General features: G+C 40.5%; 1 protein-coding gene across 1 annotated transcript in view; it reads left to right on the top strand.

The window, feature by feature from the left end:
* LOC143925921 (mucin-2-like) overlaps nt 1-24,900 on the top strand; it is a 230,350-nt gene that overhangs the window by 73,167 nt on the left and 132,283 nt on the right. Inside the window, exons 17-24 of the mRNA XM_077450216.1 lie at nt 1,968-2,014; nt 2,195-2,283; nt 10,047-10,198; nt 11,186-11,324; nt 13,037-13,147; nt 15,735-15,914; nt 18,002-18,241; nt 19,382-19,538. Of these exons, the coding sequence (XP_077306342.1) occupies nt 1,968-2,014; nt 2,195-2,283; nt 10,047-10,198; nt 11,186-11,324; nt 13,037-13,147; nt 15,735-15,914; nt 18,002-18,241; nt 19,382-19,538 (1,115 nt within the window). The remainder of the gene's footprint in view (nt 1-1,967; nt 2,015-2,194; nt 2,284-10,046; nt 10,199-11,185; nt 11,325-13,036; nt 13,148-15,734; nt 15,915-18,001; nt 18,242-19,381; nt 19,539-24,900) is intronic.

The following is a 24,900-nucleotide window of genomic DNA, read 5'->3' on the forward strand; positions in this document are numbered from 1 at the left end:
TGATGTAAGGAGGGGCTCTCTGGGGACACTGATGTAAGGGGAGGCTCTCTGGGGACCCTAATGTAAGTAGGGAGGTTCTCTGAGGGTCCCTGATGTAAGTAGGAAAGTTCTCTGGGGTACCTGATGTAAGTGGAGGATCTCTGGGGACCCTGATGTAAGTGGGGGACCCGTACTCAGATATGTAATGACATATATATATATATATATATATATATATATATATATATATATATATATATATATATATAAAATTTACATGTGTATGCCCGCCCAAGTGTATGACTTTCTTTTCTTTGCTGCTATGGGCTCTAGCCCGAGATCTTTTGTAGACCTAGCAACAACCTTGGTGCCCTTCATGGTTTCTTGCACCGGGGCCCTGAAGATGCTAGTTACGCCTCTGTATATGCCATTACTCCACAACTAGCCAATGAGGACAATTACACATGTATAATCTACTCTGAATTTCCTTTGTCTTTCAGTCTATTTGCATGTTCTCCTAGAAACTTTAATTCTGCAGTTCTTCCATTCAGCAAACAGGCATGATTTTTTCTTTGCCTTCAAGTTTATCCATATGCAAATATAAAAATATTATATATTGCCACTTACCAGTCCTTTGATGTGGTGGTTGCATTCGTTTCTTTTTTTCAGGCTTTTTTCTCTCTATATTTGTGCCAATCTGAAAGGAATGTAGATTGTCCAGAGGTGTTTTTTTAACCCCTTCGATGTCTGTTAAAATGTGATGTCCAATCTCCACAGGCCTGTAAGATTAGCCCATTGAGACAATGACACAAAACAGCAAAGTCTCTCCGAGGAAATCTAATCTTTATTCTTTGGTGTGAATATTTAAAGGGGGCTTTCAGAACCTACCGCCCTTTGAACGTGTCATACAGATTATCCAATGATATACAAGTACAGCCTACAACAAAAGTGAAACTAGTGATTCCTCAAACTCATGTGCTTTCCAGGTACAAAACAACAAAAGAAGATAACAGTAACATGAGACACAAAACTAGATTAGCAAAACTAAAGCATATCTATTTGTGAAGTGGATGTTAGAGAGACACAAAATGGAAACCAAATTTCTTAAAGAATGAAAGCGGTTAAGCTAAATATCCCTTCACGCGGGACCCGTGACCTGACTCACAGAGCTCCCGGCCAGCATGTGCACCGCCACCGCCAGGCGCATGATGACAGGGCTGCAAATTCGAAGGGACATACAGGTACGCCCATTTGCACAGCCATGCCATTCTGCCAACGTACATCAGTGCATGCCACACGGGAATCGGTTAAGCAGCAGAAGTCCCCAATGATGGACCTGGCTTGATGCCCCTACTCTGACCCTCCTCCCTGGAACCTCCCCCTATGCTAGTCAATCTAGGGGAGATTTACTAAAACTGATGCACACAGAATCTGGTGCAGCTGTGCATAATAACCAATCAGATTCAAAGTTTTATTGCCAAATCTTAAAATTGAACAAGTTGAAGTTAGAAGCTGATTGGTTACTATGCACACCTGCACCGGATTCTGTGTACACCAGTTTTAGTAAATCGATCCCACTGTCCCTAACCCAACCACTTGCACAATACACGCCAATGCTTTTTATAAGCGCGGCCCTCACTAAACATGGCCCCCGGGGTCATCCATGGTTGCAGCATCCTATCGGGCAGCTACTACCCTAATGACATGTATGGAGGCTTCAGAGGAACAAGGTTTTCTTATCCTTCATTCTCCTCCTGTAGCAGCACTGCAAAGAAGCACACCTACAGCTAAGAGGCTGTACTGCACCTGCTTACATACAGCTATTGCAATCCTATGTTACAATTGTATAACTGCATACATTTACAGTGATTGTTCCACTCATGTAATAATTTAATTGCTGATAGGCCAGGGGATAGAGATATGGATAGAGATATCACTGAATATGAACATGAAATACTAATGATGTATTTTCTTACTTCCTCAACTAGCACTTGCCACCATGGGAAACTTATTTGCATTACACACACCCCCGAAGGTAAGGACATATACTACGCACTATTATATTCAGTACATTTTAATCACAGATTGTACATATACAGAAATCATAATCTAATTAGAGCCTTTGTGGTAAACAGAAGGAACTCAGATATTTGTATGACCAGACTCAATCAGAACTTGTCCAGTTATTTTAAACTCATATATGCTCTCTTTCCAGATTGTCCTGCAGGAAAAGTCTATTATGACTGTAACAAACAAAAAGGCGCCCCCATCCATAGGAGCTGCAAGACTCTTGGCGCTGAATATGTAAGTGTCTTGTTATTTATGTATTTTGGAGCAGGGTACATTTAAATGGAACCAAGTTTCTTTATTTATTATGGTCAGTACTAAAAAAATGGAGTACTATTTACAAATATTTTATCTTTTTTCACAGGTAAAAAATTATTATTTCATAATAATAATCATAATAATATTATTTAGGGTTTGGCTATTTCAGTTTTCAGATAAGCTGAAAGAAGTCTGTTTTCGAGAACACAAGGGGGTTGCTTTACGAAAGGCAAAGAGGTTGTTCACGTTTGCATAGGGATTTCAACTTTGCAGGGGAATTTTCCATTTGCTTAGTAAATGAGGTGACGTTCTGCTGACTTCCATTATTCAATCCTATGCAAGTAAAAAGTCTTCTATTAATTTTTCTTGCCTGTGATTGAGTATTCTGTGCAAAGTGAATTTCCACTATGTTATCTAAAAGGAGCTTTAGTGCAAATTATTTTGCAAAGTGAACTGCTGATCTGCCTTTAGTAAAGGGAGTCACCTCTTATCAGACATCTAATTTAAATTAGAATTTTTTTTAGCAAAAATCAATCAGTGTCTGTTTTATTGACTTAAAGGCTAAGTTCACCTTTTTTTTTTTTTTTCAAAATTCCAGCACCAATATAGCATTTATGTACTTTTTTTGCAAAAATATAAAAGTTTTCCATAAAATCTACAGACACGTACCTTACTGTCCTCCATCCATGATTCCAAACTTATCTATTGCTTCTGTCTTATGTCCTTACAGACTATAGGTCATGACACAGGAAGGAGTTGACCAGCTGACCTTATTAGCACACACCCTGTATCATCCAGCCTCCCATTCCCAGCTGCAGTTTTTTAAATGAAATGCAATCAATCAGTGATCACCCTTCTCACTAAATACACAATCAGATTGCATAGTGTATGGCCATTTTTATACAAGTACATAGAAGGGAGTGGACAGAAACACTCAGCTGTCAAGCCTCGTTCACATATCTGCATAGCAGGAACTAGCATTCCCACATGCATTGTTATTTTTTAGCGGGAGGGAGGTGTTTTGGAGCATTTTCATTCATCACACATAGGGCAGCCCATCCACCTGAATGGGCTGCCCTACACACAGCAATTGCCCCAAAGAAGCTTCAGAACTTTTTTTTTAGAGCAGAGCTTGTTGCATTTTTTTCTGCGATTTTTGGTGCAGCGCATTTCTGAAATGCAAGGAAACACACATGTGAATGGAGCCTCATTGTTCTTGTGTTATCGCACCAATTTCACTTCACTTTCAGGCATCTAGCCAAATAGGAGCGCACATTTTGTGTCTCGTTTTTCCTGTGACATGCATAGGACAGCCTGTTGATTTAAATGGGCTGTGCTATATGTGGCTTATGGGACATGTTTGCGTTTTGTGGGTTGCGTGTTTTTTACTATGCGTTTTCCATTCATTTTTTCACATGCCAAAATGCATGCTTGCTTCTATGTTTGGTGTGTTGTTAACAATTAATGGCACTGAAAGTGCAACTAGTAATTTTAAGTGTATAAAGGTGGCCATACACTATGCAATCTGATTGTACAATTTCCTTTAGATCTACCATCAATTATGTAGTACAAGGGCCTGCCTGATTGGATATAGAGTGATTGGCTAAATAAGTGTTTCCTCCTTTTATATAAATGTGGTAAATCTAAAGGAGATTGTACAATCACATTGTATAGTGTATGGCCATGTTTATACACCTAAAATTACTAGTTGCGCTTTCAGTGCCATTAATTGTTAATGGCACACCAAACACAGAAGCAAAAACACATTTTTCCATGTGAAAAAACGAATGTCAAATGCTGCAAAGTGCACAGTAAAAAACACGCAACTCACAAAAAACGCCAACATGTTCCATAAGCCACATATACAGTGCCTTGCGAAAGTATTCGGCCCCCTTGAACTTTTCAAACTTTTGCCACATTTCAGACTTCAAACATAAAGATATAAAATTTTAATTTTTTGTGAAGAATCACCAACAAGTGGGACACAATTGTGAAGTGGAACGAAATCTATTGGATATTTTAAACTTTTTTAGCAAATAAAAAACTGAAAAGTGGTGCGTGCAAAATTATTTGGCCCCTTTACTTTCAGTGCAGCAAACTCACTCCAGAAGTTCAGCGAGGATCTCTGAATGATCCAATGTTGTCCTAAATGACTGATGGTGATAAATAGAATCCACCTGTGTGTAATCAAGTCTCTGTATAAATGCACCTGCTCTGTGATAGTCTCAGGGTTCTGTTAAAAGCGCAGAGAGCATCATGAAGACCAAGGAACACACCAGGCAGGTCCGTAATATAATACTGTTGTGGAGAAGTTTAAAGCCGGATTTGGATACAAAAAGATTTCCCAAGCTTTAAACATCCCAAGGAGCACTGTGCAAGCGATCATTTTGAAATGGAAGGAGTATCAGACCACTGCAAATCTACCAAGATCTGGCCGTCCCTCTAAACTTTCAGCTCAGACAAGGAGAAGACTGATCAGAGATGCAGCCAAGAGGCCCATGATCACTCTGGATGAACTGCAGAGAACTACAGCTGAGGTGGGAGAGTCTGTCCATAGGACAACAATCAGTCGTACACTGCACAAATCTGGCCTTTATGGAAGAGTGGCAAGAAGAAAGCCATTTCTCAAAGATATCCATAAAAAGTATTGTCTAAAGTTTGCCACCAGCCACCTGGGAGACACACCAAACATGTGGAAGAAGGTGCTCTGGTCAGATGAAACCAAAATCAAACTTTTTGCCCACAATGCAAAACGATATGTTTGGCGTAAAAGCAACACAGCTCATCACCCTCAACACACCATCCCCACTGTCAAACATGGTGGTGGCAGCATCATGGTTTGGGCCTGCTTTTCTTCAGCAGGGACAGGGAAGATGGTTAAAATTGAGGGGAAGATGGATGCAGCCCATTCTGGATGAAAACCTGTTGGAGTCTGCAAAAGACCTGAAACTGGGATGGAGATTTATCTTCCAACAAGACAATGATCCCAAACATACAGAAAAATCTACAAAGGAATGGTTCACAAATAAATTTATCCAGGTGTTAGAATGGCCAAGTCAAAGTCCAGACCTGAATCTAATCGAGAATCTGTGGAAAGAGCTGAAAACTTCTGTTCACAAACGCTCTCCGTCCAACCTCACTGAGCTCGAGCTGTTTTGCAAGGAAGAATGGGCAAGAATTTCAGTCTCTCGATGTGCAAAACTGATAGAGACATACCCCAAGTGACTTGCAGCTGTAATCGCAGCAAAAGGTGTCTCTACAAAGTATTAACGCAAGGGGGCCGAATAATTTTGCACGCCCCACTTTTCATTTTTTTATTAGTTAAAAAAGTTTCAAAAATCCAATAGATTTCGTTCCACTTCACAATTGTGTCCCACTTGTTGATGATTCTTCACAAAAAATAAAAATGTTATATCTTTATGTTTGAAGCCTGAAATGTGGCAAAAGGTTGAAAAGTTCAAGGGGGCCGAATACTTTCGCAAGGCACTGTAGCTGCCCTATGCGTGTCACAGGAAAAATGAGCCACAAAATGTGCGCTCCCACTATGCTAGATGTGAATGGGGCATGAAAGTGAAACTGGTGCGATAACTCAAGAACAACAAGGCTCCATTCACATCTGTGCGTCTCCTTGCATTTCAGAAATACGCTGCACCAAAAATCTCAGTAAAAATTGCCCCAAGCTCCGCTCTAAAAAAAGGTTCTGAAGCTTCTTTGGGGTGATTGCTGTGTGTAGGGCAGCCCATTCAGGTGGATGGGCTGCCCAATGTGTGATGAGTGAAAATGCTCCAAAACACACCCCCCCACTAAAAAAAAAATGAACACACGTGGGAATGCGAGTTCCCGCTATGCAGAGATGTAAACGGGGCTTGACAGCTGAGTGAATACTGATTACATTTTTACATTTTTTCTTTTGAATTTATACTGGTGCCTCTAAAATCCCAAAGTCCCTACCCATTCTTGTTGTAAGCTGAGTGTTTCTGTCCATTCCCTTCTATGTACTTATATGAAGATGGCCATACACTATGCAATCTGATTATATATTGTGTATTTAATGAGAAGGGTGATCACTGATTGATTCCATTTCATTTAAAAAACGTGCAACTGGGGGTGGATGATGCAGGGTGTGTGCTAATGTGGTCAGCTGGTCAACTCCTTCCTGTTTCATGACCTAAAGTCTGTAAGGACGTAAGACAGAAGCAATAGATACGTTTGGAATCATGGATGTACGTGACTGTAGATTTTGTGGAAAGCTATGATATTTTTGCAAAAAAAGTACATGAATGCTATATTGGTACATAGGGGAGCTGGAATTTAGAAGAAAACAAAAAGGTGAACACGTGGTCGGACTCTCCAGCAGAAAAAGTCAGACGGAATCTTTTCATCGGATATTCCAATCGTGTGTGTGCCTCATCTGACTTTTTCTTTCCCAAAAATTCTGACGGACTTAGAAATAGAACGTGTTCTAAATATTTCTGACGGAATCAATTCCTATCAGGAAAACTGCTCGTCTGTATGCTGTTCCAACGGACCAAAAATGACGAATGCTCTGAATGCTCGGCAGCTATTGGCTACTGGCTATTGAACTTCCTTTTTCTAGTCCCGTCGTACGTGTTGTACGTCACCGCGTTCTAGACGGTCAGACTTTGGTGTGATCGTGTGTAGGCAAGACAATTTCAGCGGAACTCTGCCGGAAAAACTGTCAGAGTTTATTCCGATGGAAAAACTGTTCGTGTGTACGCGGCATTAGCCTTTAACCACAGACCTCTGGGCATATAGTAAACGTTTATTTGCAAAATATATACTGTGGATGTATATGTATGTTTAGAATGTATAATAGACATGTGCATTCGTTTTCGTCTGAATGCATTTTCGTCCGAATTTCAGCTATTTTCGTTTTCGTTTTGACAAATGATAACGAAAGCACAGAATCCGAAAAACGAAAGATCCGACATAAATAAATGCTTTATTTTCGTTTTCATTGTTACAACAGTTCGATATAGAATAGGAGATTCAACGTGACTCTGACAATAACAATCTGTGTCTATAGAACCTGTGGTCGAATGTGCCTAACCTTACCTCTATTAGTCCAAGATTATATAGAGAAAATATTCGACAGAGAAAAAAGATTTGACATAGAGAAAAGATTCTGCAAGTTACTGTCCTAAAAAGTGTTTGGGGACCCGGGTCCTTCCCCAGGGGACATGTATCAATGCAAAAAAAAGTTTTAAAAACGGTTGTTTTTTCGGGAGCAGTGATTTTAATAATGATTAAAGTGAAACAATAAAAGTGTAATATTCCTTTAAATTTCATAGGGGGGGGGGGGGTATCTATAGTATGCCTGTGAAGGGGCGCATGTTTCTGGTGCTTAGAACTGTCCCTGCACAAAGTGTCATTTATGCAGGAAAAAAAGTCCTTTAAAATCACTCGCAGCTATTATGATTTGTCGGCTCCGTAATACAGAGAACACTCATTGAAAGTCATTGATGACAAAATAAATAAATAAATATTAAAAAAAAAGCGTGGGGGTCCCCCAAATTCAATTACCAGGCCCTTCAGGTCTGGTATGGATATTAAGGGGAACCCTGCCTCAAATTTAAGAAAAAATTTGACGTGGGGTTCTCCCTAAATATCCATAACCAGACCCTTTAGGTCTGGTATGGATATTAAGGGGAACCCCGCATCAAATAAAAAAAAAAATTAACGTGGGGGTCCCCCTAAAAATCCATACCGGGCCCTTTATCCGAGCACGCAACCTGGCAGGCCGCAGGAAAAGAGGGGGGGACGAGAGAGCGGCCCCCCCTCCCTCCTGAACCGTACTAGGCCACATGCCCTCAACATTGGGAGGATGCTTTGGGGGTCTGTGACCCCTCAAAGCACCTTGTCCCCATGTTGATGAGGACAAGGGCCTCATCCTCACAACCCTGGCCGGTGGTTGTGAGGGTCTGCGGGCGGGGGGCTTATCAGAATCTGGAAGCCCCCTTTAACAAGGGGACCCCCAGATCCCGGCCCCCCCTGTTTGAAATGGTAAGGGAGTACAAAAGTACCCCTACCATTTCACAAAGAAAGTGTAAAAAATAGTTAAATAAGACAAACACACTTTTGAAAAATTCCTTTATTAAAAATAAAAAAAAGATTCCAGCGGTGGTAATCCACTCTTGCTATCCAGCGACGGACGGTCATCTCTCCAGTGATGGCTGATCTGAATCAGCGCAGCAAATCCATCCTTCTTCTGTCTCCGTGGAGGAGACACTGCAGGGATTCCGGCAGCCTAACGTTTCTTATATACGGAGGGCGGGGCCACCCGTCACCTGACCCCGCCCCCCTCTGACGCAAGGGGAAACCCGGGGTTCCCTGTGAGGTATGGGTGACCCCGCACCCCTCTGATGTAACACAGGCAGGTTTCCGTTACATCAGAGGGGGGCGGGGTCACCCATACGTCACGGGGAACCCCGGGTTTCCCCTTGCGTCAGAGGGGGGGCGGGGTCAGGTGATGGGTGGCCCCGCCCTCCGTATATAAGAAACGTCAGGCCGCCGGAATCCCTGCAGTGTCTCCTCCATGGAGACAGAAGAAGGATGTATTCGCTGCGCTGACCCCCAAAGCATCCTCCCAATGTTGAGGGCATGTGGCCTGGTACGGTTCAGGAGGGAGGGGGGGGCTGCTCTTTTGCCCCCCCTCTTTTCCTGCGGCCTGCCAGGTTGCATACTCGGATAAAGGGTCTGGTATGGATTTTTAGGGGGACCCCCACGTCAATTTTTTTTTTTAATTTGACGCGGAGTTCCCCTTAATATCCATACCAGACCTGAAGGGTCTGGTTATGGATATTTAGGGGGAACCCCACGTCAAATTTTTTCTTAAATTTGAAGCAGGATTCCCCTTAATTTCCATACCAGACCTGAAGGGCCTGGTAATTGAATTTGGGGGACCCCCACGCTTTTTTATTTATTTATTTTTTTATTTTTTTATCAATGACTTTCAATGAGTGTTCTCTGTATTACGGACAATTCATAATAGCTCCGAGTGATTTTAAAGGACTTTTTTCCCTGCATAAATGACACTTTGTGCAGGGACAGTTTTAAGCACGGGAAACATGCGCCCTTTCACAGGCATACTATAGACACCCCCCCCCCCCCCTACGAAATTTAAAGGAATATTACACTTTTATTGTTTCACTTTAATCATTATTAAAATCACTGCTCCTGAAAAAACGGCCGTTTTTAAAACATTTTTTTTGCATTGATACATGTCCCCTGGGGCAGGACCCGGGTCCCCAAACACTTTTTAGGACAGTAACTTGCAAATTAGCCTTTACAATTAGCACTTTAGATCTTGAACGTTGGAGTCCCATAGACTTTAATAGGGTTCTAAAGTATGCTATATACTAGCTCCGTCGAATCTTCTTTATACATTCGACAGACACCATAAGCCTTCAAAGACAGATTCGATCGTAATTCATGTGGATTTTTGGACGAATGCAATTTTTGAACGAAAAACGAAATAAATAAAAACGAATTTCGGGAGTAACTAAATAAATTAGGTTTTCGGACGAAAACGAAATTCCGAAACAAAATATTTTACTCTGCACATGTCTATTGTATAATACAAAATAAAATAACAGTTTAAAAAAATGTATTTTCTATTAAAATAAACTTGACCCAAAACCATTATAGGTTCCCTTTAAAGTGTTCAAATAAATGAACATTACATTATATTGTGTTGGTATATATTTGGTTTGCATTAACAGTTCCAGACAGAGTGTATCTCGGGATGTGTTTGCCCTGATGGACTTCTAGATGATGGGGCTGGTGGTTGTGTTCCTGAGGAAAGGTGCCCATGTATCCACAATGATGATGTTTACCCACATGGGACTAAAGTCAAGGTGGATTGTAACACATGGTAAGTACAAAATTGAATCATTCTGTTTAGCAATATTTCGCTTTTTGACAGATTTTCTTCCTCTGAAGATGTCTGTTAACCTCCCTCAGTTTCTTTAATTTAATTACACATGGGAAAAAAATGAAAAAGGGTCAGAGAAGCTCTACAAACTGGGAGAACGGGCTATGCACATTTGTATTGTAATGAAAGGGGGGCCCCTGTACATAGCTGATGTAATTGGGAAAGGGGCTCTGTACTCTTATAATGCATTGCACAGGAGCTTTCTGGACACACCTTATTTACTGAGAGGGAAGCTGTGCACACTACTGATGTAATGAAAGGGAGCGCTCTGCAGGAATACAGGGCCCCAACTGTAGCTTATGCTACTCCAAGCATCATAGGGAAAAAAGGCCTTCCATTTCTCTGAAACACGGATAAGACAAAAGTACCTGAGTTAGGGTCGCGATAGGTTCATCAAACGTTACTTAAGATTGGGTGTCAATTCTGAAACCTATTGGAAGGGAGCTGAATGAGAGTAAAAAGTTAAAAAGTATGCAAGTAAGCGAAAATTGTAATAGTACTTTAAGTGAAACATTAAAAATGCTAAATTCCTTTAAATTCCATGCTTGGGGGAGCCTTTAACCTGCCTGTGGAGTGGTCTCTAAATTTTGTAAATAAACGAATAAACCTTCATCTACAGTATACAATCTATATCTGGTATAGATGTTAATACACCATTCAAAAAACAAATGAAATGTAAATATGTAACAAATCCCTAAGATGGTTCGGGGTTTGAGAGATATGGGTGGGAAAATTATAGTTTTATCACAGAATGAGGTTATAACAGCCTGCACGTGTCTGGAAGGATTGAAAAAAAAATCCTATCTATATTTCTATATTTCTGTGTTGAAGAACTTGGGACAAAAAATATCTAATAAAGCAAAATTGATATAATTCAAAATAATTCAATTATTTTTGGATATCCATTTACTGACTGCTTTTTTCCAGTCTTTGTCAACGTGGACGATGGACCTGTACCAATGTTGTGTGTTATGCAACATGTTCAATCTATGGCAATGGTCATTACATCACTTTTGATGAGAAATTTTATGATTTTGATGGAAATTGTGAGTTTGTAGCTGCACAGGTATGTGACCCTTTAATTATAGTTTTTAGCTGCGTGCCTGTTATACATAATGCAACCTAACTGGTTTATGAAAATAAGATATTTTTATAGTTTTGGATAGATTTGGGAGGGGATAGAACCTCTGTTAAGGTTTTAGTTTTGTCTGCGTCTCCACTGGGAATAGTTACCCTCTTTTTGTGTCCTGGTGACCATTGTCAACAGTACATCAAATGATGGGCAATCCAAAAACACATGGTTATAACTAGAACAGGAGGTAAGGGGAACCTTCCAATGTGGACAGCTCTTTTGGAAACAGCTGTCTAGAAGGGCATTTCTACAAATTTTGAGGAGATTTGCTCTTACTTTTTGTTGTGTCTCTGGAAAAGGAGTGAAAGGAAACCTCCCCACTGGTATACAGACTGCAAAAAATCTCTTAAGAGACATTTAACCATTCCCTACTCTATTCAAAAGCTTTGACTGTAGATAAAGTTTAAATGATCTCCCTCGCAGTTCAGGTAAACATTTTATCCAGCATTTCATCTAGTAACATGTAACTGGTCCTTTTTGAAGTTCACCTAGAAAATAGAAATGTTAAGTTGGTTATCGAGAGATGCTATTTATATTCTTCCAGCCAAGGGGCATCTTCAGAATGCCATCAGGATGCTAAGACAGATAACTTTAATGAAAGAAGTGTGGTTCTGTTTAAAAGAAAACCATCATTGGAGAAACATGGGGGTTGGCACTTCTCTACTTTTGAAAATGTTAATTGCCTGGCTGTGATGCTGATCCTCTTGCTTTCTCTAGTACTTTGAGTTACTGACCTGGAACAAGCATGAAGATGAGGACATTTAATCACAATGGACTGTTCTGATATGCAAATTTGTTTCGGGTTATTGACTTAAAAAAGTAATAAAGCTAGAGGGAGCACACTGGGAGCCCAGTATTTTTTAATGACATGTCTACTTAAAAAAAAAATCATTGGAACTCAAAAACTAAGTAGATATAATATCAGATGTATGTTATGTGACTGATTTACGAATTATTTACATCTTTAGAAGTAGTTATTTTAATGACCATTTCTGAATAAGCTTGTAAAAGATATATTTTTAGGAATGTTCTAAACACGAAAGAAAACAAACTAATTTTCACTTTGAGGATTACAAAACAAAATTATGAACAAGTGCACTTATTTTTTAAACATGCTTCTCAGTTGTCGTTAATTTTTGTTAATATAGGTGAATGTTTATGGTGATTGTGGCACATCATTTACATGAGAAATGTCAGCTGTCCACTCTACATTTAGTCTTGTAAGGGTATTTTAGACTGAACTACATGTAAGCATTCAGAGTTCATCCCACTGTTCCTCAATCTGCCCAAAAAAAATCTCTTTTGAATGAAGCAAGAATTAAAGAATTTGCTAGCACAGCAGTGATTAGAATGATGTGGAAACATTGGTGCAGTGTACTATTGCATTTCCCTTTGTACCTAGGATAGGCACAGGTTGGAAGTGACATTTAGAAAAGGGCAATTGTGTGATTTCAAATTGGTAATGGTTCACAACATTACTCGACACACAGTTTAGGGCAGGATTTCTCAATCCGAGTTCCATGGAACCCTAGGTTTAAGCAAGTTATATCCAGGGTGATTAATCACTTATAATATACCGTACTCTATATGATGTAGTACAATAGGAAAGAGATTGCTGGTTCTAACATTTAAAAATATATTTTTAGGATTATTGCGGTCCTAACCATTCTGCTGGCAACTTCAGCATCATCACAGAGAACATCCCATGTGGCACTACAGGAGTTACATGTTCCAAATCCATCAAGGTTTTTCTTGGGGTGAGTATCTCGGTTGTCCTGGTTTTGGAAGTTTTTTGGCAACAATATGAGCAGGGAAAGACTCATGACTAATGCAAAGCTGAATTCCAGGAAGATATAAAAAGACAAAATGTAGCTAAGTATTCATTTACTGCATCCTAAATCTATTGTTTTTAATGTAACAATTGTAAATACCTGAGTTTGACTGAGTAGCAGCCTCATATTGTTCCTGTATAGCAAGGTGGGAGAAATAATTCAGTCACAGGATGAGGATGGGGACAAGACCAGTGAGGATTACTCAACTGTACCAGAGAAAAAACAGGTCTCCTCTCTAACCAGTCAGGGCTACAGTGTAGGGAAGAGCTGTGTTAATATTAGAACAGCCCTATTATGCATTTTATCTGTGTTTATAGCTATTAGCCTGCAGTTCAGTGTTAATAGCAATTTTTCTCAAACATAAATGCATAACCTTGCTCTCATTTCTGAAATATTGTAAATACCTATTCTCTTAAGAAAACTATCAGATAATGTACCACTTTGGTTTAATTAAAGAAAACCCTCAAGTATATCTAAACCATAACTTGACTATATTTAGTTTGCTAAAGCACATCATACCATGAACAATTGCCTTTTTTTTTTTAATCTGCCAATCCGGCTGGTTTTCAGTAGCCTCTTTTAGCAAGTTCCTATCTACACACAATTACTCCAGCATTAACTGCACATCGTTGCTGTGTGCCAGCTTCTTGATTGTGACAGCATTGGGCTATGCAAATGCATTGTGTGTAGGCATGGCTACTCATAAGGGTTGATATATAGGAGAGAGTAGATAACGCTATCTGCTCTCTGTTATACTCTGCTAGTATCTGCACACCACAGCCCATTATTAAAATGCAAACTGCAGTGTGGAGTCTGCATGTTCCCAGTGAGTTATTTTGCCTAATATAGCATAGAAAGTGCTGTAATTGTAGAATAGTCAGTCTTTTGACTTTGACAGGCTCTGTGATCAGGCTCACCTCCCCATTATATTGCCATTTGGTTTTGCTGGGCTTCGCTTCTACCGACTTCTGAGCCCTGAGTGCAGTGCACACTTGTAAAGCCCCAACTGCATTATAACAATGTGTGGCACGCTCTTTAGCAGTACAGCCATACTTAAAATAGAAGTACTAACGCGCACAACCAAACATCTATTGTACTTCCTAGGAAAATCAATACAATGAGTTGTCAGGAAGCTGCCAACATAGAAAAGTGATCTCTGCACAGTTAAGAAATAGTGATAAATAATAATATGTGGCGCTACCTCACCTCTATTAATTCTATAAATACAACATCGAATAAAAATTAATCATCCAATTACAGTACATAGCATAAATAATAAAGTGAAAGTAGTGATGAAAGTGCAAACGTGTGCAAAACAGCTTAGAAAAGTGTAAACATATACCAAAATATTGTGCAAAATAATTCCAATAAAGTGCAATATGAGGTAGCAAATATTTTCAAAGAGTGTCCGTGTATCACACTGATTAAAAAATCAATAATGTGAACATCAAATAAATAGTTGATAATCAATATATGCAGTCCAAAATTAGAATAGAATGTAAATTTAATCAGCTTATAGTGCAATCCACTTCAAATAGTGCAAAAACACCGATGCTTTGTGCTCACAAGTGATCCGGGGTGCGCCCCTTATTTCCCCCAGCCTCTCACCTCCAAGAGCGGCCACTGAAGGCCATATACCGCTGTATATAAAATACTGGCTGTTATCTCTCTGATCCACTCCTTCAATGGCAGCTACTGAAGACCATATGACACTAAATGTAATGCTGGCTATTGTTCTCTTATCCTCTGCTCCTGGGTCAGCCCGTCACATATCAGCACAGGTCATCGGTATCCATAGTCATACACCAATAACAGAGGGAGAGAAGAGAAGGGGCTCCGATGTGTAGTATGTAAAAAACAACTTTATTAATTCATAAAGTCACTTACAGTTAAGTAGAACTTTTAGCGCTGTTAACACAGGTACTTCCGGTCTCGGCCACGACCGGAAGTGACGACAGTGACACCTGGCTCCTCCCTTTCAGGTTTGTTCAATAACATGTCCCCAGATAGGCTCTGTTGTTCCTCACACTGGCTGCTACGTCACTACACTACCCAGAGGGAGATATGCTTTTAGAGACACCCATTATCCACAGCTCTTCAAGAAATCACAGATGAATATACCCCCCACTGGATGGGTTATATAAGATTTTAGTGATTGGGTTTAGTAATCCTTTTCACTGCTAAGTTTTTTCAGATCTGGTGATATGATCTATTTTTTACCCACTTCACCCCTGTCTGGGTTGCAGAGGATTTCCAATTAGTGTAAATCAGACCAAAACTATTTAAAAGGCAACAGCAGAAACAGCAATTGGAGAAGTTTGTTGGTGACCTAAAGTGTGGTAATATCTATACTTTTAAATGTGTTGTATGTACAACTGTGAATTGCTTTTTGGGGTTTCAAAAAAAAAAAGAATAAAAATTGAATGTTAGAATAATCTCACAAACAGACTTGTTTCAATGAAGATATATACTTAAATAAAATAAGTGAAAATGTTTTTTCATTTTATCTCAGGATAAAGTATTAAAATTATCAGATAAACACTTAGTGGAAACTGAAGGCCAAGGTGGAAAACACGTGAGGTACCTGACCCGGGAAGTTGGTATTTACCTGGTCATTCAGGCAAACAATGGTATTCTTTTGATCTGGGACAGAAAGACTACCATATTCATCAAGGTGTCGCCTGCATACAAGGTAAGATTTTATTCAGTATTAAATGTTAAAATGATTGCAAAGGATACTTTTTTAATAACAAACGTTTTATATTTATCTGTGCTGTGCAATGGTTTTGCACAGAGGAGCCCCAAACCTATTCTTCGTCAGACCCCCAATGGCACTACTGGGAATACTAACTGTCACATTTGCTTGGGCTGTCAATCAAACTGTCAGAACATCAAATGGCTGGTGCCATAACTGATCACATGTGCAGCACCATGACAGTTGCAGATCAAGCAGAGGTTAAGATGGCAGTCTCATTGGCTGAAAAGGCTAGGAAAGTTTAGTTCTGCTTTAAAATAAATGCAAACCCTTGCAGGGGTCTCAAACTGATGGCCCTCTTGCTGTGGCCAACCTACAAGTTCCATGAGGCATTGCAAGTCTGACAGTTACAAACATGACTCCCACAGGCAGAGGCATGATGAGACTTGTAGTTTTGCAACAGCTGGAGGGCCGCCAGTTTGAGACCCCTGCCCTAAGGCCTCGTTCACACCATGGCGCAGAGAGGTATCATTCTGCAAGGGCACAAAGAAAACAATGGTTCTCTATGTGTCCTGTTTACACCACAACACTGGTATAATGCAGAATTTTTCTGCGCAGGAATCTACAAGGTGTACGCAGTTTTCTGCATGGGAAAAAAAACTGACATGACATCAATATTGGTGTGAACAAAGCACACATGAAAACTGATATCAACTTGCATAAAAACTCACTGAAATGTGCATCAATTCTGATATAAACTGATGTGAAACTGATATAAACTTATGTCTCTGCAAGTGAAATCTGTGTGGTTTTCCCATCAGTTTTCATGCACATATGGTGTGAAGGAGCCCTTAATGAATGACATTCATTTGCACTGTGTATCATCAACAACTGCCATTTTTAACTACTTCCCGCCTGACTTATTTTCAAATGACGGCCATGAGCTTATCCATCCTGGGTGGGTGTCATATGATGTACTGCAAAGTGTATAAAATATATTAGTGATTTGGTATACATATTGTACCCCCTTGCAGACTGACCATTGCACATATATGGCCGGTTGGCTCCCCTGTTGTTCCTGGCAGATATTTTGATACGTTGTCTAGGAACTGCCATTTCTGTGAGCACCTGCATGTGCACACAGCTGACCACAAGCAAAAGGCACACAGTCAATGGACACATTCAAGTTAATGGCTCTGTAACCCAATCATGCAATCAGGGCTGGCAAGAGCTCTCTGTTTCCACTCACTGTGCCTGACTTGCCACTATCCTCCCTTATTCTCCACATTTGTGCATTCACCACTTCACATCTCCATCCTCCCACTGTATATGACCTATACATTAACCCCTTCACCTCCTGATACTTCTGTGTATGCCCTATACATTAAATATAACTCTCGCACCCTTAACAAGCTCCATTTGTAACCCCTCAATAGCATCATATTTCATCAGCTCCAAAAAATTGTGACAAAGAATCAGATTACCTCAAAATGTCTATTTTCCAAAAAGTACTAATTTCAGGTGTTTTCCTATTCTCCTGACATTTTTATTTACTATAATTTAAAACAGAAAGAAAGGAAGATGTTTTATTAGTAAAAAAGTGGTTAATAAATACCACCTATTTAAAGTTCCATCCGTTTCACAAAGTAATACAAATTTAATTTGGGTACAGAGTTGCATGATGGAGTAGTTTTCATTAAAAGTATCACAGAGCTGATGGGGTGGTGGACATGCCGATATCAAGGTGGTTTTTATTCCCCAAAACATCACCAGTAACGGGACATAACATATCTTTACTCCATCTTCTGCTATTCAAGTGTTTATTTTTCAAAAGTGCCACATTTTTAAGCATAATGTAAGTGATGGAAAATAATGGTGATTCTGTATGTGATTTTATCAATAGTTTTGTGTTACAGGGATTTTGTAATTTTTTGAGCTTAGATTTGTAACAAATGTACTATTACATGTCAATCAATGAAGCCATCAATAAAGAACCAACTGAGATTCTGACATTGTGGATTTTACATTTAATCACAGCCTATACATTTTTTTCATAATAAATACATTCATTTTTTTTTCCACAGGGTAAATTGTGTGGCTTGTGTGGAAACTTTGATGACAATTCACAAAATGACTTTACAACCAGTCACTTGTTACAAGTCAATGATGTGCTGGAGTTTGGAAACAGCTGGAAAATTGACTCTACCTGTCCTGATGCAACAGAGGTGATCAACCCCTGCAGTCAGAAGCCACATCGCAAGGCCTGGGCTGAGAAGCAGTGTGGAATAATCAAAAGTGAAGTCTTCAAAATATGTCACAGCAAGGTAAGAAGATGAGTATGGATTACGGAAAATAATAGTGGGAAAATTGAGAACTTGTAATACCAATTGTTAAAGTTCAACTGCAGGCATTTTTTTTTTAGTTCTGGATAGAGTAAGGAATGGTAAGAAGCTATCTCATGTTTTATTGATGTCTCAGGACTCTTACTTTCATTTCCTGTCTCAGTTGCAGTGTTGTCACTGGGACAGAGAGTTAGGGTAAATCTTAAAGCGGTTCTGCACCTAAAAAAAAAATATTAAAAGCCAGCAGCTACTAATATTGCAGCTGCTGACTTTTAATAAATGGACACTTACCTGTCCCAGGGTCCAGCGATATCGGCGGCAGATGAGGAGCGATCGCACGTCTCTCTGCTGCCCCCGCCGCCATCCTCTGTCAGGGAATTGGGAAGTGAAGCGTTGCGGCTTCACTGCCCGGTTCCCTACTGTGCATGCACGAGTCACGCTGCGCGTCTCTTCTGGTCCCCGCTGTGTCCTGGGAACTGTGTGTTTCCCAGAACACAACGGGGGGGGGGAGGGGGGGGCATCTGCGGGGGTCTGCGGCGGTCTGTCCTGGAAGTGGGTGCAGATACCTGGATTATCCAGATAACTGCACCCCCCTCCCCCTGAAAGGTGCCGATTGTGGCACCGGAAGGGGGGAGGGATCAGATTAGCGGAACTTCCCCTTTAGGGTGGAGAACCGCTTTAAACAGAGACACAGAGAGCAATATAAAAATAATGGGAGTTCTTGCTTTTCCCTATTATACTGAAAAGAAAAGTGCTTATATTGCAATGTGTTTTTTTTTTAATCCCCCTTAATCTCTGTCCTAGAGTCACTTTGGGGGAGACTTACTAAAACTGGGGAAAACAATGGTTACTATGCACAGATGCACCAGATTCTGCGTGCACCAACTTTAGTAAATCTGCTCCTTGGGAAAATCAGCTCAATGGGATGACAGGAAGCATTAAAACTGGCAAAGGTTTTAACCCTTCCCCACGCTATCCAAAAGTGAAGACACATTTTTGCTGAAGATGTTTTTAATTGCAATAAATAAATATACTAAAGTTTAGAACATGCTTTAGGTTGAAATAAGGATGTTAAATGCTATATACATTAAAGTCATCTGACAATTGTTAATGTTGTGATAGGTGGATCCAAAACCATTCTTCGAGGCCTGTGTGACTGACGCTTGCTCCTGTGACAGTGGTGGAGACTGTGAATGTTTCTGCTCTGCAGTAGCGGCCTATGCTCAGGAATGCACCAAAGCTGAAGCCTGTGTCTACTGGAGAACACCAGACATATGCCGTGAGTAAAGTATTATAGAGATCAGGAGCGGAACATTTACTTTCAACCTCCTTCCCCTCTTTGGAGAGATGTTATAACATCTATAAGATTTTTATTCGTATCTCTGTGACAATTAGGGAGATTTTCTCTAATTTCTTGTCCTGGTAAACACACAGGAAGTGAGTGAAATTAAATGGGGGACAGACACTAATATTAACCTATAGTTCTTCTAACCCTTCTAACTCTTCCCCAGCCTGCTGAGAACAGTCGCCATAATTGTGCCATGTATTCCTGTTGGAGCGATTTGCCTTTCTTGCTGTCTTGGCAACTACACTGAGATTTTCCCCATGAGGTTACAGCCAGCAATAAAAACCTCACAGGAGGTTCTAACTTTTCAATTTTCTACTCAAAACTAAAAAAAAAGTTTTGTCACAGTTTGGATTTAATGTGAGCTTTAGGAGGCAAGGTATTTATAACATACAAAACATAGCATCGTCAAAATGAAGGGAGTTACTTAATAATAATAATAATAATAATACAAATTATGTTTCTTTTTTATGCTCAGGAATTCTGTTAATTATTATTTTTAGTAAAATTTTATGTAAAGCAGATATTATATTGCAACTTAATTAGAAGCCTTATTGCTGGCCCTCAAAGAGTTCATAAGGCACAAGGTGTTACATGGGCTTCCTGGTTATGTGTTTACTGTGTCGGCTGTCACAGTAATCACATGATTGGAAAACTGTCCTACTGGCGCCTGATCTTTGCTATGTGACCATAAACTGTTGGTGACTAGGGTTGAGAGGACACCTGGATGTTCAGGTTCGACCAAACTTCGCAAAAAAGTTTGAGTTCGGCACCCGAACTTGACCCCGAACCCGAACCCCATTGAAGTCAATGGGGACCCAAACTTTTGAGGACTAAAATGGCTCTAAAAAAGTAATGGAAAGGGCTAGAGGGCTGCAAATGGCAGCAAAATGCTGTTAAGAGCATGGAAAGTGCGGATAGGGAAATAACTTAAAATAACATAAAATACATAAAAATAATAAAAAATATGCTGGAGGCCCCCTTCTCAGAAGAAGAGGTAAAGGAAGTCATTAAGAACCTCAAATCAGGTTCTGCTCCAGGCCCCGATGGTCTCCCTAACCCCTATTACAAGACATTTACCACCAACCTGACTCCACATTTGACACAATTTTTTAACGCAAAAACACAGGGAACCTTACTTGATCCTCACCTGAACACAGCCTACATTGCAGTAGTACCAAAACCGGATAAAAACCCGGAAGAAGTCAGTAATTATAGACCCATCTCCCTCATCAATAGCGACTTAAAAATCCTTACCAAACTCCTTGCAAATCGTCTAGCTTCCTTCATTAACCAATATGTTCATAAGGATCAAGTTGGGTTCATCCCAGGCAGACAGAGCCCTGATCAGATCAGAAGAGCCATAGACATAGTCTCCATCCTCCAGACAAACTGGCCAGGAGGTCCAAAACAATCAGGCATGCTTTTATCACTGGACCTTCAAAAGGCCTTCGATTCAGTCTTCTGGCCATACATCTTTACAATCCTTGAACGTTGGGGCTTTGGTGACAAGTTTATGGGCCTGATCCGAGCTCTTTATTCAAATCCTAAAGCCTATATTAGGCTTCAAGGCCACTACTACAAACCAATACATATAGCCAAAGGCACCAGACAAGGCTGTCCTTTATCTCCACTAATCTTTGCAATAGCAATTGAGACACTTGCCATCTCTATTCGCTGGGACCCCAACATATAAGGTGTTCAATGTGGCTCCCAGGTTCACAAATGTGGCCTGTTTGCAGACGACAAACACTGATGCCTAGTCACGGATTCCTATCTTAGGGAAAAAGACACATGGTAATTTCCGTCCCTCTCCTTACATTCACACCTAGGGGTTGGTGGTTAAGTTCCTCCTCTCAGGCACAGCTAGCTCCCATTGGGGGTGTCCAGGTAGGAGGTACACCTCCGGCCATTAACAGGAATACCAACCCTTCACTCTAACACTACCATGTCTGTCTAAAATGATTTTACATTTTATATCTCTGACGTGTTACACTCGATTCATCTTGTTGCGCTGCCTGTAACCTTTCTATGTTTTGACTGAATTGATATTCTGAATATCACTTTCAAATGTATTATTCTTGTTGTGATACAAAATAAAATACTTTGAAAAAAAAATAAAAAAATAATAATCTTGACTTAGGAGGATGAGGTCCATATGGAGTAGGAGGTTGAGATGGCGGTGGATATGGCGGTGTAGGTGGAAGCGGCGGTGGAGGAGGACGAGGTAGCCAACACTGGTTTTTGTTTTTAATTTTTTTTTTTTTAATTAGGGTACACCCCAAAAGAGTGAGAAAGATCAAAAATACAACAATGGCTGGGTAAGGCCAGTATACATGTCTATTCTGCACAAGTCCTGTGGGATCAATGCCTGGTTCATTTTAATGAACATGAGCTTGTCCACATTGGCTCTGAACAGGTGGCTGCGCTTGTCTGTGATAACGCCCCCTGCTGAGCTAAATACACGTTCAGATAATACACTGGCTGCAGGGCAGGCCAGTACCTACAACGCGTAAAGGGAAAAGTCAGGCCATGTGCCCAATTTGGAGACCCAGAAGTTGAATGGGCAGACCCGTCATTCAGTACGTGTAGGCGTGTGCACACATACTGCTCCACCATGTGGGTGAAATGCTGCCTCCTGCTAACACGTTCTATATCAGCTGATGGTGCTGGTTCTTGTGGCGTGCTGACAAAGCTTTTCCACATTTTGGCCATGCTAACCCTGCCTTCTGAGGTGCTGGTGGTGCCCGGCTGCGTTGGGACCTCTTCCTCCTCTTCTGCCTTCGCCTTGTGCTTGTACTCACGCATCTTACGATCACGCTCTAGTGAGGGAATTAAGGACGGTACATTGTCCTTGTAATGGGGATCCAGCAGTGTGGCCACCCAGTTAGAATGTGGGCAACTCAACGGTTGTTGCGGAGACACTGCAGCATGTAATCGCTTATGTGTACCAGGCTGCCCAGAGGCAACGAAAAGCTGTCCTCTGTGGGAGGTGTATCGTCTGTGTCCTCTGTATCCCCCCAGCCATGTACCAGTGATGGCCATGAGCTGGTCTGGGTGCCACCCTGCTGTGAACATGGTTCCTCCTCCTCCATCTCCTCCTCCTCCTCATCATCCTCCAGAACTGTGCCCTTGTTGGACAATTGTGTACCTGGCGTATGTTGGTGCAGGAACCAATCCTTTGAGCCACTTGTGAATGACTGCCCTGAAAGCCTTTGAAATGATCCCTCTTCCTCCTCCTCTTCCTGTGCCACATCCTCTTTCATCATCGCCCAAAGTGTTTTTTCAAGGAGGCATAGAACTGGGATAGTAACGCTGAGAATGGAGTCATCGGCACTGGCCCTGTTGGTGGAGTACTCAAAACAGCGCAACAAAGCACACAGGTCTCGCATGGAGGCCCAGTTATTGGTGGTGAAGTGGTGCTGTTCCGCAGAGCTGTTTTTGCCCTAAATGGGTGTTTTTAGAATAGCAGAAAAGAGCAACAGTATCTAAACGGTGTATCTCGCACGTACAGATATGCAGAAAAAGCACCAAAAAAAGAATTTGCCCTAAATTATTTTTTGGGGACTAGCACAATAGAAGAACAGTAGCTAAAGTGTGTATCTCACATGTACAGATATGCAGGAAACACTGCAAAATATTTGTTTTTGCCCTAAATGGGTGTTTTTAGAATAGCAGAATAGAGCAACAGTATCTAAACGGTGTATCTCACATGTACAGATATGAAGAAAATGCTGTTCAAAAAAAATAATTTTGCCCTAAATAATTTTTTGGGAATAGCAGAATAAAACAACAGTATCTAAAGTGCGTATCTCTATCTCACACATACAGATATGCAGCAAACACTGAAAAATATATTTTTTAGCTCCAAATTTGGGTGTTTTTGGAATAGCAGAATAGAGCAACAGTATCTAAACGGTGTATCTCACATGTACAGATATGAAGAAAATGCTGTTCAAAAAAAATACCTTCTAAGGGCACACAAGTTAAATGAATGTTAATTGGCTACCCTGCAGCTGTTAAAAAAGCGCAATTACATTACTGAACACCGAACCCGAACATACAGTAAATTGTTCGGGTTCGGGACCCAAAAACCCAAAAGTCCGGTACGATCCGGAACTTTACAGTTCGAGTTTGCTCAACCCTATTGGTGACAGCACAGTCACAGTGCTAGGGGAACACAGTTGTGCCTGTTCCCTGCACAAAACAGGCATGCATACTGTATATGTGGCTTTGTTTCCGGCTTTCACATATATGAATATGTATGTAAAAAAAAGTTGTACTACTAATAAGTATAATGAAACAGAAAATCAGCAGCTGGCATCAAAAACTTAGTGAATTGTGTAATAAATTAAAGGAAAAAGATGCAGCACTTAGAAAAAAAAAAAGAAATAAGTGAAACTCCCAAAAAAACAACCCTTCTAAAAGAGTGTAAAGCCAATAACTGTTGATTCATCAAAAATCAACAGCATACAAATGTGCAGACAAAAATTGTACCAACTGTGCAACAAATATGCAAATTCTTCTATGAAGAATCTCTGGGGCAACCCTCAGGGAGAAGTGTTGTGCAGGTTAAATAAAAAAACCAACAAAGTGCATAAGTGCAGCAAAATATAAATATACAGTGTATACTTCTGTAACATATCCAAAAAACAATTTTTAGAAAATCGGACCAAAGTAGTTCATAAAAAATAAATAGAGTGAAGAGTCCCCTCTTAAATAATCTATAATGTCCTTTGAGGAAACAATAGGAGTGATACTTCTTCACAGGAGGTGGTAAACCAAGATGAATGGCTATACCATTTATAACTGTTTATGACTGACAATGAAAAAAATTGGGTACGCTTACCACAAATGGTGGATACACACGCAATATAGTGGTGAGTCAAACGAGAATTTAGACCTTCGAATCCAGCAGGTCTTTCCTGGAAATGATGATGATATAATGATGTACCTTGACCACATCACAGGCAGTAATGGTGGATGAATGGCTCCAAAAACTCCAACAGGTAAATGTACCAATATGGGAAATCAATCACCAGCTGCGAAAGTCTGCGATACTCCCAATAGTGTGAGATCTTCTTTTATTTACTCCTCCAATCATCACACAGCTCCTCCGCCATCTTGTCTGAGAGACACAACTCTTTTATAAGGCTGAGTTCACACTGCTGCGGTGTACGAGATCGGATGTGATTCGCACCGCACTGCAGTGCAAATCACATGTGATCTCTGTGCGATGCGATTTCAGCCATACAGATAGTATGGCTGAATTTGCATCGCATCCGGCCCAAACTCG

Source organism: Lithobates pipiens, unplaced genomic scaffold (genome assembly GCF_037356315.1).
Source record: "Lithobates pipiens isolate NorthernLeopardFrog02 unplaced genomic scaffold, aLitPip1_a1.2 Scaffold_10, whole genome shotgun sequence".
NCBI classification, from domain to species: domain Eukaryota; kingdom Metazoa; phylum Chordata; class Amphibia; order Anura; family Ranidae; genus Lithobates; species Lithobates pipiens.